The sequence below is a fragment of the Mandrillus leucophaeus genome, unplaced genomic scaffold (assembly GCF_000951045.1).
Source record: "Mandrillus leucophaeus isolate KB7577 unplaced genomic scaffold, Mleu.le_1.0 Scaffold603, whole genome shotgun sequence".
Classification (NCBI taxonomy): domain Eukaryota; kingdom Metazoa; phylum Chordata; class Mammalia; order Primates; family Cercopithecidae; genus Mandrillus; species Mandrillus leucophaeus.
In genome coordinates, this window is record NW_012106509.1 from 307,107 (window position 1) to 322,634 (window position 15,528).

Here is a 15,528-nt window from a genome sequence, read left to right on the forward strand (position 1 = left end):
TGAATTGTAGTTCCCATAATTTTCCCATTTTGTGGGAGATGACTGAATCATGGGGGCAGTTTCCCCCATACTGTTCTTGTAGTAAGGAATAGGTCCCATGAAATCTGATGCTTTTATAAGGGGTTTCGCCCCTTTTGCTTGGTTCTCAATTCTCTCTTGCCCGCCACCATATAAGATGTGCCTTTCACCTTCCACCATGATTGTGAAGCCTCCCCAGGCATGTGGAACTGTGAGTCCATTAAACCTCTTTTTTAAAATAAATCATGCAGTCCCAGATATGTCTTTATCCGCAGAGTGAAAACAGACTAATACAATGCCCTTTCTGGGACAGTACATTATATGAGAATGACTCTTATTCCTAGCTTTAGACCTAAAGAAATAGAGGGAATTACCCAAAATAGTTTGGTGAATTTGTGGTTATTAACTGTTTTAGACAATTTCTCTTCCTACTAAAAAGCCTCATTCTCAAGAACAAGCAAGGAAGAGAGAACTGTAAAGCTAACCAAAATAATTAGTGGTGAAATCTAATGAATGCAATTCCACTTTCTTGACATATTTTGGTATGCCCATTTCCAGCCATATTATTACTTCTAAGAAGATAGAAAAGATACACAGTGAACCATGATTGCTGAGACTTTTTTTTTTTTTTTTTTGAGATGGAGTCTCGCTCTATCGCCCAGGCTAGAGTGCCGTGGCCGAATCTCGGCTCACTGCAAGCTCCGCCTCCCGGGTTCAAGCAATTCTCCTGCCTCAGCCTCCCCAGTAGCTGGGACTACAGGCGCCCACCACCTCGCCCGGCTAGTTTTTTTTTTGTGTTTTTTAGTAGAGACGTAGTTTCACCGTGTTAGCCAGGATGGTCTCGATCTCCTGACCTCGTGATCTGCCCGTCTCGGCCTCCCAAAGTGGCTGAGACATTTTAATTGTTCTTCTTAGAGACTAATGGTGCCTTGTAAAATGCACTATTAAATCTGTTTCTTCCTTCTGGCATTTGTTTTTGAGAACAAATATGTAATTACTAGGGAGGAAGTCTCAGAGAAACGATTTGCCATATTCCATAGGCATTTCTCCTACCAACATAAAACTCAGGTTTTTCTCAATTGTTTCCTGCTTTTACAATGTATTGGTGTGGTCCCACAAATGTCTGTAGAAATTGAATGGGCAAATTGAGAACCTTAAAAGGAGCTGTTTAGTGCAAAGTACCTGTCAGGACCTGCTTCCTTTCCTGGTGCTTACCCCTCCCCGTATATCCAGACAGAATCAGCCCACCCCAGGGGCTCTGGCCAACTTGGGTGATCAGGGGCACTTTAAAGACTTGAGTGATTCAACCTTAGCCCGCACTGCAATGAGTCTGGTTCTATTTCTAGTCACTGGAAGTTCTACTCTGGCCACGCCTGCCCTTTGTACCCCATTTCTGGTCTTTGGGGCTTAATCCTCCCTGCCCAGCATCCACATTCCTTGAAGCCTGGGGTTTTACACTGGTCCTTCTCCTTCCTCAAACCACCTGCCAAGATCGAGGGTCTGATCCTAGAAGCTCAGACCTGTTACTCCCAATAGAGATCATGTCTGGAATCGCCATAAGCTGCTCACCTAGTGTGAGGACACCGTCATCTCTTTCCATACTGTGGCCACACCAATGGCTTCTGGGATCATGACTTATTACAGAGAGGCACTGGAGGACAGTGGTTAAGAATCCGGGCTTTGGAGTTTCACTACCTGGGTTCAAACCCTAACTCTACCACTTCCTGCCTGTGTTATTCTGGCAATCTGCTGAGCCTGAGTTTCCTTACCTACAAAAGGAATATGATGGTGATAATAATAGTACCCATCTCATAGGGCCATTGGAGCTATCAGTAAAATGATCTTTGTCACCCAGTCAGCCTATAGGAAGTGCTGGAAGAAGCACCCCATCTCCTGTCTCACTCCCACTTGCACAACCCCCCTTGTTTGCCCCATTGCACCGACAGCCCTTTAAAGGGACTATCTCATCAGATATGGTTCTGCTGAATGCAGAATGCAGCTTTTCAAAACTTCGCTTTTAAATTGCTGTGAGACAGAATATTAAGCACATACACACACCCTCAAAAGTTATTTAAGTCTTCTCGAAAGTAAGACTTTTAGACTTATTTAAGTCTTTTGGTTTTTTAATTGCCAGCACAGCTAATGATGATTAAGAGGAAATGGCTGTGTCTTTAGGAATATGTACTTCCCCTGCCATGAAATAATGACCAACAAGAGACATGACTCCCTTTTTAATGGCCTTTTTTTCTGGCCTAAAAAGCCATCTGTGGGTCACTGTGGCCTACAAAGAGACAAATGCCTTTGCTGGACAAGGAAGGCCCTGCTGATCTGGCTTCTGCTACTATCCCTGGCTCTGGCCACACTGATCCACTGCTGGTGCCCAGAACGGGCCAGGACCCCTCAAGGCTCTGGTTGCTCCTACAGCTCCCTCTGCTGGGACCCTGTTCCTGGTGAACATACATTCGGCTTTGGAGACCGCTGAGAACTCTCTTCTTTGTGCTTGACTGTGGCCTGTCCTTTGGTTACATGACCTCACTCAGGTTTGTTTACAGGTCTGTTTCCCCACTAAGCCCTAAACTCTTTGGGGACAAGGGCTATAATTTAACTACCCAGTCCATGCCTGAGCCTGATTAGGTCATCACACATGGAAGCACCATGCACAGAAATGGTTGTTGGGAGTTGTGGAGCTGGGATATGAGATATCACGGCCCAGTCCAGCATGGAGCAGGTGGCAGGACGGGGAGAAGGGTGCTCATGTTATTTTCTTTTCCTTTGCCTTTTGTCCCCCAATCTCCTCCTTTGTCACTGCTTGGGCTCGGCTTCTTTTCATTAGTCATTGCAAATAAGAAAATGTAGTTGTGTTTGACATCTGCACCATGCATGAGATGACCCACTGCCATATCTAGACACTACTTACCTTTTCACATAGAGTCATCACAACATCCTTGCTGGGATCAGGAGAAGTTTATAAATTGAATGTAGCTTTTTAAAACATCACCTTTAAATTGCTATGAGATAGAATATTAAGCACATATGTACAACATCAAAACTTAAGTCTCTTTGAAAGTAAAATCTTCTGGTTCTTAATGGCCAGCACAACTAATGACGGTTAAAGGGAAACTCAGTTGTGTTTTTAGGAATATGTGCTTCCCCTGCCATGAAATAATGACCAAAAAGAGACATCTTCTCAAGGTTCAATAAAGAAAACAAGATGTATTTCATATCTGAAACACCAACATAGTTCCCATGAAAGGCAGGAAATTTGTATTCTGTGCAGGTGTAATTCTGTTCTATCAACTAATTCCCTTGGTAGTTGCATAGCCTGTGGATCATGCAGATTTCCTTTAAGGCAAAATTAAAAACACTTCCCCCACCCTAGACAATGGTTTATGTGCAAGCATGCCACTTTATGTTTCCTGGACTAACTGAAAAATAGTTTAAACTATTTTAAACATTTACATCTTTTACTGAGTAGCTGAGAAAATATGTGATGGAAGGATGTCAGTTTCATTAAACCTGTGTTTCAGAGAAAGAAAGGTCTGAGGGTTGAGTAGATTGGAACATAAGGGATCCTCTTTTAAGTTAGGGTGCAGTTTGATGGCTGTGATAAAAGGCAGCAGATGGGTGACATTAGAGAAAGGAGTCAGGGAAAGGCCTGACATGCCTGGAATGTAGAAATTTTGCCTAGTCTGCTAGAAAATAGTGTGAATAGGGACTTCCAGTAGATTCCAGGTATAGGAATCAGAGACAGGACATTGCCAATTCATTTGTGACAATATTGTTTTTTTCTTCCAAATGGGACATTTCTGAGCATGCCTGGATGCTATTACTTGGGGCTGAGTAGTGCTGGCTAGTCTGTATGAGACAACCTAGAACATATGGTCACCCCATTCCTAGGTCACCTGGAGGCTCTAAGCTTGCAGTTGGCTTTAAGCCCAAGTAGCCTGAAGGGATGGAGAACCATTGAGCAAGTTGATTTGGGAGCCCTCCGTGGTGTTTCAAAACTCTCTGGCAGGGTTTTAAATGGCCTAACCGGCAAGTATTCTACTGGCAGGGAAAACATCTACAACTTTGCTGTGTATCTTATTTGCTCTCTTCAGGTAGAATCAACCAGGGTGTATATCTTTAAGCCAACCTTGGGTACAGTCATTTCTAAATCTGAGTTCACAGCGTAATCATTTGAAGAATGATCATTTGAAACTCTGAAAAATACAGACACTCAGGCTCCACCTCTAGATATTCTAATATAATATATATGGTGGGTCCAAGAATCTGTATTTGTAAACATTCATCTGAATCTTTTGGCACCTAGTCAAATTTGATAGTTCTTTCGGGTTTATAAAGAGGCTATGGGGTTTTAAAAAGGCTGCAAATTTCAATTTTTATTTTTACTTTTTTGTGATGGAGTCTCACTCTATTGCCCAGGCAGGAGTGCAGTGGCGTGATCTTGGCACACTGTAACTTCTGCTTCCCGGGTTCAAGCAATTCTCGTGCCTCAGTCACCAAAGGAGCTGGGACTACAGGTGCATGCCACCATGCCTGGCTAATCTTTTGTATTTTTAGTAGAGACAGGGTTTCACCATGTTGGCCAGGCTAGTCTCAAACTCCTGACCTCAGGTGATCTACCTGCCTTGGCCTCCCAATCAGTGTTTCAATAGGAGGATTAGAAGTTGAGAGCCAAAAGTGAGGAGAGGATATTAGAGAGGAATTGAAGAATTTTCTACAATTTAATTACAATTTTTTATGAGACCAAAACAGAAGCAAATTGCCTAAAAATATATGTTCCTATTTTGCCTTGTTTATTTTTCCAGAAACAATTTGAAGATTTATAAATGAGGTGCTGTTTTGACCAAAGATATAAAGATATAAGATTTTAACAGACAGTAGAATTTGGTAAAGGAACCCAGCAAAAGTTTGTGAAAGAATCTGCATAAAAAAAGTCAAGGAGACAGCTACAAACTCTATGTGAGCAGCATTTATATCCTGGCTAAAACAATTAGCCGGGAATTGTGGCACATCCCTGTGGTCCCAGTTACTCAGGAGTTGCTTGAGCCCAGGAGGTTGAGGCTACAGTGAACCGTGATTGTGCCATTGCACTCCAGCCTGGGCAACAGAGCAAGATTTTGTCTCTAAATAAATAAATAAATAAATAGATAAATAAATAAATGAATAAAGCAAAGAAACACAAAATAGTTTGCCCAAAATATTTTTGGGGCATTCATTTTATTTTATTTTATTTTTTGGGACAGAGTCTCGCTCTGTCGCCAGGCTGGAGTGCAGTAGCCGATCTCGGCTCACTGCACTCTCGGCCTCCCAGGTTCAAGCCATTCTCCTGCCTTAGCCTCCCAAGTAGATGGGATTGCAAACACATGCTACCACACCCAACGAATTTTTGTATTTTCAGTAGATAAGGGGTTTCACCATGTCGGCCAGGATGATCTCGATCTCCTAACCTCATGATCCACCCATCTTGGCCTCCCAAAGTGCTGGGATTACAGGAGTGAGTCACTGCACCCAGCCTTTTTTGGGGCATTGATTAACTGCTTTTAGACAAACAATTTTGCTCCCTATGTATAAGCTCAAATCTCGGGGACTACTGAGGAAGATAAATCTGTGGGCCTAATATCTTCGATCCCTTCTTCCTCCTTGGTGTCCAGTGGGACTAGAATGCTTTCTAGTTGAAAGAGATCATGAAAGCATTAGGCCATTATGCTGAAACCACACCTGATCTGATTACTTCATGCATGCCTTTTGTCGACTGCTAAAGAAAAATAATTTTGTATCAGTCTCTACTTTAGAATCACCACATTCAAGTTTTAGAGAAGAAAGTTACAAAAGTTGCAAATATATTTTTTCAAATTTTGGCACAATCCTCTTTCACTACCACAGGTTGCCTCTGAACATCTATGTGTTAGGCATAACTTCTAGGGTCTGAGGGCATCTTTTTTAGAAAGTTGTTTTAAAAGAAGTATAGTTTGCAAATCTTTTTCTCTGGGGCCTCAGATTATGGTAAAGAAGATAACAAATATGCAAGGTCTCCAGGGTGTGGAAGAAGAGTGTGTGTATCCTGGAATAAACCATCTTTGTGTGAAGACAGCAGCCCTGAACTTTCCTCACAGCCAGGAGGGGTAATGGAAGGTCCAACTTCACAGGTGAGTGCACATAGCCCTGTCCTGCTAGGGACCAGCTCTTTCTGGTCATTCCATCACAGAGAATTATGTTTAAAAGTAGGGCAAACTAAAAAGCAGTTTCATTTGGAATATGAAGTGTCTGTTATTTTATGGACTTGAGTGGGCAGGATACATAAACAGGTGGTTTTTCAAATTACTGGACTTTCCAGATGCTGCTCACTATTGCAGCTGTTCCTACTTTCAACCTCTTAAAAGTGTAGCCAACCCTGCCGTTAATTGAAAGAATGTCCCACATCATGAAGCTTTTCATAATTCAAGGGTACTTGGTGTACCTTGCCTTAAATTTTAATAAATAATATGAAATCATATACAGTTAAAACCAAAGTTTTTTGATTGCAGTTAATAGATGGAGGAGGGAAAAGACTCTTTTAGTAAGCATTTAAAATGTATATAATTTTGGGCTGAACTTGAAAGCATTTCATATGCTTAAGAAGGAATAATAGCCGCCATTTTAGTATCATCCTTTGCTCAGTATTCTGAGAACAATTTCCCACTGAAGATGATCATAATACAATTTTACGAGCTGAGGATTCTGAACTCCATGCATGACTTCATACATGGTAGAATATCAATCACTAACTTGTGAAGCTATCTCCTAAACAAACATACAAGCAAAACTAATACTAATGCGAACAGAAAAAGATATTAACGTGGTGCTAAGTGCTTTGACAGAGTCTGATCTTTTAAATCTTATGCTTTGATTAGATGTATATCAAATAAACAATAATTTTATAAGTGACTGTTATACTGATATTAATCACCAATTGCTCTAGAATGCTTTCTAGTTGAAAGGGATCACGGAGGTATTAAGCCATTGTATTGATACCAGAACTGATCTGATTATCATGTGCTTGCATTTTCTTGACTGTTAAAGAAAAATTTGTGTCTGTGCATATTTAAGAATCATTACATTCCAATTTTAGAAAAGCAAGTTATGAATGCATATTTCTGTTTTTCAACAAAGACCTCCTTTCAGATGTCCTGATTTGTCTCAGTGCTAACAGAATCATCTAAACACATTTTTCCTCTCATGACAATACTCCATGCTGAATCACATAATCTTATCTATTCTTCCTTAATGATACATTTCAAAATATTCATTTTGGGCAGTAACTATGTGAAAAGATGGATAACATTTTAAACTTGTTAGCGCTTAATTTCTATTAATATTACAAAAGAGGAATTGGAGGCCAGCCTGGTAACCATGATGATCCCTTCCAATTCTAAAATTCTGTCATTTTGTGCATGTATGCTTCGATCCCCAATGCCACTTCACATTGTCCTCATTTCACGTCTGGACTATGATACAATTACATCTGAACTATTTTGTGCTCAACTAGACTGGCTACTTTTCATTACCTTCTGTACCTTCACCAGAGTCATTTTACAAAAAGGTCACCTTCATTATACCACACTGATGCTTGCATTCATTCATGGCTGCCCACTGCTGACATGATGATGTCCAAACTTATCATGAGTGCTGTATTTAGAGACTCTGCATTTTACTATGATCAGTCTTTTCACCTTTATCACCTACCACTCTGCCACATGAAATCTCAAATCCCAGTCTGACTGAGCTACTAAAACTCCCCTATGGGAGACATTCTTGTCTCCATGTCTGGCTCATTTAGAATGCCTTCCTGTGCTTCTGCCCCAGCCATTTGCAATCCATCTGTCCTCCATGACCCAACTCAAACTGTACCTCCTTCAGAGCATTCTCCATTAAACCATCTGCAGCACATCCTCCTTCTCCGACCCTGCTATCCTTTCCATGACTGGGTCTCCCTAACACTTCATATTGATACCACTCCCTATTTAAAAATCTTTTGGTTATGCAATATTCAACACTGCTGTATTTACTTTTGATTTCTTATCATATGTATTATATTTGGTCTATTTCCAAAATGATGAGAAGGCTTACAGTAGGGACCACATAAGACTGTATGCCAGTTAAAAGGAAAAGTGAAAATACAAAACCATATGTGGGAGAGAATAAGGAACATGAATTAATGAAACTTAAAATCCAGCTATAGATTTGAATCTGCTTCCTGGCAGTCAAGGCAAAAAAAAAAAAAAAAAAAAAAAAAAGGGAAAAAGGACCAATCAGTTTCCATGTAGCAGTGACTTACTACATTTTGGCTGTATGTGTGTATTTTTTTTATAAAAACTTTTTACCTGTATGCATGTTGTCTCACTAACTATAATCGTCTTTGTGATTGCTAGGATTTATTGTAGGAATTACATAGCAAACCATCTAAACTAGCATATTGCATGGGTTTAATAAATAAATTAATTGATGGCTAATTTTATCAGAATTATAGATTTGAAGCTATTTTATTTATGTAGAAAATCAAAATAAGTACATAATAAACATGTGAATAACAATGCGAACAAAAGAAGGAGACACAGAAATCTCAGAGGGAGAATGAAAGGTTTGAGTTTGTGACCACTTTAATTAAAGGAAATTTTAAAAAGTATTCACAAGCTACTTAATATTTTTGGGTAAATGTCTATATTTGGGTAAATTGTCTCATAACGTACAGCAGCGAGCTTTTAGTAAGATGAGAAATGAATTTTATTGGAACTGCGTTGTATACTATAATATATGTCATTATTACTAGTAAATTAGGTGATAATGCTGCACCTTCTTGAAATATAAATTCATGCCACACATGAGTTTTCTTTCCTCTCCCTAAATAGCTGTTTCCTGGGAGGAAAAAATGCAAATTCAGCTGTTTTCTGGGACTACTGAAAGTTACTATGCAGATATACTATCCTGTTCTTCATACTTTACACTAGGGTTTCATTTCTTCTCTAGAGTTTTGTTATTGTTTTCTTTAACGTGGCAATGGGATGCTTTTACAATGTAGAGAACACCCTAATCTGGCACTGTCCAATAGAGATTTCTGTGCTGATGGAAATGTTCTATGTCTGTGCCACTAGCTTTACCTGTTGCATACTCACAGTGTGACTAGTGTGACTAAGGAACTGAATTTTAAATTGTATGTGATATTAATTACTTGAAATTTAAATGGAAACACAAATGGCTAGTGATTACCATATTGGACAGAGCAGCTTTCACAGGGCTCCTTGCTTTCGGGACTAACTTTTCCTTACTTCATTGGGTAACTTTAACAGTAGATTCCATTGGCCACTGTTTCTTTCTCATTATGTGAAGTTTTAAGCTACCATGCATTAGCAGTAAAGCTTTGGGTGCTTTTAAGAAGCACCCAAAATTATTGTCATGATTTTTTTAAGAAGTCTATGTTGTTGGCCAGGCGCAGTGGTTCACGCCTGTAATCCCAGCACTTTGGGAGGCTGAGACCAGTGGATCACTTGAGGTAAAGAGTTCAAGATCAGCCTGGCCAACATGGTGAAACCCAGTCTCCGCTAAAAATACAAATACTAACCCGGCATGGTGGTGTGCATTTATAGTCCCAGCTACTCAGGAGGCTGAGACAGAATAACCTGGGAGGTAGAGGTTGCAGTGTTACAAGATCATGCCACTGCACTCCAGCCTGGGTGACAGAGTAAGACTCCATCTCAAAAAAATAAAAAAGAGAAAAAGAAAAAGAAAAAAATTAAAAAAGTCTATGTTGTCAAAAGTAAAATTTAGGGAAATTTATTATTTACTGTCATGGAAACTGGGAATCATCCCTGTTTCTGTCATTTTGTTTGTGCTTGGACTTGAGGACACATATTCATAAAATAGGAGTTCCGTAAGATGTAGATAGGCTCCTGTTCATCGGCCAGGCACTCTCTGGGCAGAATTTGCATTTGTAGTTTTGGTGTCTCTCTGTAGGGCATTCTCTGAAGTCCCCTCTAGGCCAGGCATCTGAGTGAGACAGCCAAATTCTTTTCTAGGTGGATTTTTTGGTTTGACTGTCTTGTTTTGCTCACAGTTCTATGAGCAAGTAGTCAGGATTTGGTTTCTTTAGGCTAGCAGGAACTCGCTCTAGCTTTTTCTTTTAATTTCTTTAATTTGAGGATCCCCACACTTGCTCTTTGAAATGCTGTTTTGTAAACTGCTATTTCCTCCAAGCCTGTTATGTTTTTTTTCCATCTGTGTTGAAGTCTCTTTTCCCAGTGGGGCCTTTCTTTCTCAACTTAGTCATGCTATGTGTGGAGACCCACATCCACTCTGTTGGCCTCTCTGACTCATCCCGGGAGGTTCGCTTGCTCCAGGGAATCTCACTCACGGTGCAGTGGAACAACAGGGAGGATCCAGAGAAGCCAGCCCTCTCTGAAATCTGCCTCTTTTCCTGGCAACTCTCCTTCTTGTTCAAAGCTACATGAGAAGGGTGGGGGTGGGGGAAAGCACAAATATCCTCTCCCTTTAAGGTAATGTTTTTAGTAAATAGTTTTTTAGCAATTCTATTTTCTAGTTTGTAAGGTACTTTTGTTGCTGTTGCTTTTAAATATTCCATAATCCAGCTAGTCAAAAGAAGCTGCAAATGCTCCAATTTTCCTTTTTCCTACTCCAGGAAGCCAAGAGAGTCAATTCTGACAGTTTTTTTTTCCCTTCCAGTTACAGATTAAACTGTTTCCCCTTTTGAAATATATTATTCATGAATGTAAACAGTTTGCGAACTATAGGTCTTCCCATCCGCAGACAGCAGGCGTGGTGGGTGGAAATTGCTCATCTACCTCATTGATTGCTGGGGGCTATGTAGGACTAGATCTTCACACTCCAATCTCTGAGCCAGGATTTTTCCTTAGCCCTCCACTTCTCAGAGAAAACCCTCTGCCAAGGATGGCTCCAGCCCATGATATCCCAATCCAGATGTGTTTAGACAATAAATTCCTCCCACTAGATTGGCTAAAAGGGTCAAAATCGAATAACAATGATAATTTAAAACTGACCACTGAGTCAGATCTAAGTCTGGCCAATAACCCAGTCCATTTATTTTTAATCTCATCAAGCACATCCTGAAAGTATGAAAAGGAACTCCAACCTGAATGTGCCATTAGCTCAGGGCGGGCTGACCCAGGTAGCTACTAAAGAAGCAGCTTTCCACATCTAAGTGCAGGTGTCCATAGACAGAAAAAACCAAGAGGCATACATTGTTTTTAGTTTTGTAAATTTGCTTAGTTGTGCACAAGTGACTTGTTAGAATAGTTAAAGTAACTTTCATATGTATATGAGTAAGTACGTATTTTCTTTGTCTTTAGTCCTAGGCATTTCCATCCACTGTAGTATTTTTAAGAAAATCACTTCCCGTCGTTTTAGTTGGGGGAACATGCCCATGTTGTATTCTGACTCATCCTCAGCACAAGACCTGACACAATTATCTTACTGTCTTAATGCCACGTGCAGCGGGGACCTGTCACTAGAGTTTCAACCTCGGAATGGATAGGAACCATCTCACCGTCCCAAGGAATATGGGCCGTCTGTTGCTGAGGTCAATAAGTTCATCTGCTAGGATAAAAGGGTAGTTATAGGAACTTCTACAAAACTCACTTTAGGTGAATTTCAGCTTAACTAATTATTGGGGGGAGATGGGGGAAGGAAGATGTTACATTTCTGCCGACCACGGAAGCTCCCACACATCAAACCCACAAAACTGTGTGTGTGTGTGTGTGTGTGTGTGTGTGTGTGTGTGTGTGTGTGTGTGTATGTGTAGGGGGCGGGGTGGGATGTGCATGCACGGCAATGCTAAAGAAGGATGCACGGGCTAACTGCCAGAGGAGAGCTGTCCTGGCCCTTCCCTGTTGGTCGCCTTGGCTTACCTTGACCACGTCGTCGTTGAGGTGTTTAGGGTCGCGGTTGACCAGGTCGATCTCCTTGGTGTGCGCGTCGTACACTTGCTTCTCGCTCAGCTCGTCTGCCATGGCCTTGTTGTTGGGCTTGTAGATGTTGCCCTGTTCCCGGATGGGAACGGTGTAGAGATGTCCCTGCAGAGGGCGGAGGGCGGACGGCCAGGAGGGGGAGGGCGGCAACGGCGGTGGGAGGAAAAATGCAAAAAGAAAAACAAGCGATCAGAAGTCAGCCTGGCGGCGGGGGAAACCTCGAGCTCGAAATCGAACTAACCGCTCCGACAGCTACGGCTCGGTGCACAGAAACCGCCTGCGCGCAGCCAGCTTTTTAAGAGGATCTGGCAGAGGACACCACACCCCTCCGTACCCTGCAGGGCGCGCCTGCCTCCCCCGCCCGCCGCCAGGGGTCAGGGCAGGCCCCGCCGCGCGGTCCGCAGGCCCCCGCCCGCGCACGTCCCGGCTCAGCAGGCAGGACCCGCAGGACCCGCAGGACCCGCAGGACCCGCAGGACCCCGGCGGCGAGGGGGCAGCCGCAGGCTTCTCCCGGACTCCCTAAGTTGCGCCGCTCTCGGCCCGAGCGCTTCACCTGTTTCGCGTTCCAGTCCCCGGCCCCTATTACTCCTGCCCCGGTAATCCCTTCCAGCTTTATCTAAGATCCAACAGCAGCCGCCCGACCAGCGGAATGTTCCCTTTATCGCTGCTTCTTGGCCGCGTCCCCCTCGCAGCCGCCCGCGCCCCCCACCCTGCCTCGGCCCTCTCGTGTCCCTCCAACGCTCTCCCTGCCCAATCCACCGTGATGATCACAATTCCGAAAGTCCCCATTTCTGGCGGAGCCAGGTGCCAGACCCCCTAAACGTCCTAGAACTCAGTCTCACCTGCGCAGCTCCCACGACCCACCCCCAGAGTACTCCCAGGCTGCGGGCGAGTGGCTGAAGGGCAGCTGCGTGTTGTAAAACGAGGTCTCCACACCTGGGCAGAGCTCCAGCGCGTGGAGGGCGTTGGAAGTGATGGTGGCAGTTTGGGGAGGGGAGGTCCACCCCTCTCAGAACACCCCTGCCAGACGCCAAGATACAGAAGGAGTTCTTGAGATGGTTCAAGAACTTTGGAAAGTGCAAACACACTGCGCGCCGCCTCCTCGACCTGCCGGTCTGGACGCCTGGCGGGGAGTCTCGGGGACTGTCCCAGGACTCGGGTAAATGACACCACCACCCTGCACTCCACCTCTTCGAACCCCCAGCAGGCAGGGCCGGACCGGGGGTCCCGCGACAAGGGAGCATTCTAGACCCATCCAGAAAATGCGTCCTGGGTCCGACAGACCCAGTCTCAGGACCCCAATCCCCTTTTCCTTGTTCTCCTAGCTCAGGGGCTCCCTAGGCCCCCTCCCCATTAGGAAAACATAAAACATTCCTGGCTTCTCTTCACCTCCCCGCCCAGGCCCATTCCTCAGCGGTGCCAATGCCAGAGGAGTGCTCCGAAGTGGAGAGAGGGCTGGGGCCAGGGCAGCAATCGGGATATTTGGAGAGGCAGATAGCAGAAGCGGACACTCCCCGCGCGCCCGGGCCGGCGCGCCCCCACCGATGCCTACCTCCGAGTCTACGTATTTGCCCCCAGACATGCTGGCCCGTGGCTGGATGAAAGCTCTGAGGAGGTTTCCCTGGGCTGTGATTTAAGGGAACTGAGGAAGGAAGATCTTGTATTGTATGGGGGAAAAAAAAGGCGCTGACGGGGGGCGGTGGCTGGGAGGGAGCCTCCTGGCCGCCCGCCAAGGGTTTGTTCTCCTCGCGGTTGGCCCGGACGTGCGCTGCGCCGGGTCTAGGCACATCCCCAAGGTTCTGGCAGCAGAGGGCGGGGAGAGCCCGCAGCGAGCAGAGAGCGAGTGAGAACGTTTCTCCCGCGCTGGGGTGCTTGGGCAGATTATTTTAAACCTGAGGCAACATTTTCCCTGCTCTGAACCACCGAGAGGCGTCCCGGGGAGAGCGAATGTTTTCGCAGTGCATCATCTCAGCAGGGGTGGAGGGAGCCGACGCGCCTGTAGAGATGCCCAGTATGGGCAACCAAGGCGGCAGAAACAATCCACAATCCTGCCCTGTCCTAAGCCGTCCCTTCCCACCTCCTCCATCCCCCGCCCATCGCCCACGTTCCATCTCTGCCTTAAGACACATCTGTCTCCCTGTTCCACAGAGGGAGGGATGAAAGATGATTAGGAACCTTTAGGTACATTTCACATCTAAACTTTGTGGATCCCTTGTGGAAGGAATCTGTGTGGGTGCCTGTGGTGTACTTTTGGTGACACTCGTTTACATCTAGTCGGTGTGGATGGAAACTTAAGCAGGCATGCAGAATTTAACGTTTCCCATCCATTTCTGAAATGTCTCCCAAACGCTTCGAATTAAGAAATGAAGATCTTTAACTTTTCTATAATTTTATTACCGATATTTTCTGGAAAAATGGAATTTTATGCCAACAGGTTATGCCATATTTGCAAAACACACAAAATATTTATAATTGTAGAATTATTTAAAGCTTCAGGTTTATTACCAGAGAAGATTTTTTTAATGTGCTTGGCTGTGAGGAAAGATTTAACTTTTCTAATTGACTAGACTTTTAAAAAACGTGGTAGCGATTAAAGTATTTTATCTGTTCCTGAATTTGGGGCTTCTCTCTTTACTTTTTTGTAAAGAAGCACAAAATGAATTAAATAGTAATCAGTCATTTTACTCTTGAGCTGTAATTAATTAGGAAACTCATTATCCAAAAATGGAAAGGACATGTTACCTACGCTTCCATATGCAGTCGAAAGTCAAAGTGTCACTTGAAATTATTTAAAAAAAAAAAAGCTGGAGTACACTTAAAGGGGCACAGGTTAAAATTAAAATAGAGAGGGGAATGTGGGTTGGGAGTAAGAGGGAGGAGAAAGGGAAATGGATGGAATGCTGAAAGAGTTGATTATCTAGTTGGAGAGAAGACACAAAAGTATAAAAGAACTATAAAGGACAGGCTATTGTTGGTAGCAAAATTTTTGGAACAAAAGATCAGTTTTAACTAAGAATGGCAGGGAAAGTGTCACAGTGTTGCAAATGTTGGCATGCCTGTAATTATGTTGGTCATTCATGATTAGCAGACTAAAGATCTTTCAAAAGTTGGGTTTTCCCAAATACCACATTAGTGGGAGCTAAATGATGAGAACTCATGGAAATAAAGAGGGAAACAGCAGGCACTGGGGCCCACTTGAGGGGTGGAGCATCAGGGAGGGAGAGGAGCAGAATAACTATTGGGGAGTAGGCTTTGTAGCTGGGTGATGAAATAATCTGTACAACGAATCCCTGTGACACAAATTTACCTATTTAACAAACCTGCACATGTACTCTTGAAACTAAAGTAAAAGTTAAAAAAAATTGGAATGTTTAAAAATAAGCTTATTTATGAATAAACAAATAATTGGGATTTCTCTTTTTCTTTCTTTCTTTCTTTGTTTTTTCTTTCTTTCTTTCTTTCTTTCTTCCTTTCTTTTTTTTTTTTTTCCTGACAGGGTGTCCTCTGTCACCCAAGCTGGAGTGCAGTG

The 15,528-nt window shown here is 43.3% G+C and overlaps 1 protein-coding gene across 5 annotated transcripts in view; it reads right to left on the reverse strand.

Annotated features, from left to right (window-relative positions):
• The window catches only part of CAV1 (caveolin 1, caveolae protein, 22kDa), a 34,635-nt gene extending 20,776 nt beyond the window's left edge, over positions 1 to 13,859 (reverse strand). Inside the window, exons 1-2 of one of the 5 annotated variants that reach the window (XM_011999834.1) lie at positions 13,552 to 13,859; positions 11,940 to 12,104 (exon numbers count right to left, since the gene is read on the reverse strand). In XM_011999834.1, the coding sequence (XP_011855224.1) occupies positions 11,940 to 12,104; positions 13,552 to 13,581 (195 nt within the window). In that variant the 5' untranslated portion in view covers positions 13,582 to 13,859. Of the gene's footprint in view, positions 1 to 11,939; positions 12,105 to 12,240; positions 12,348 to 12,585; positions 12,666 to 12,841 lie in introns of those variants that run through there. The other 4 variants (XM_011999835.1, XM_011999833.1, XM_011999837.1 and 1 more) reach the window with 4 other exon arrangements.
• Positions 13,860 to 15,528: the final 1,669 nt, after the last annotated feature.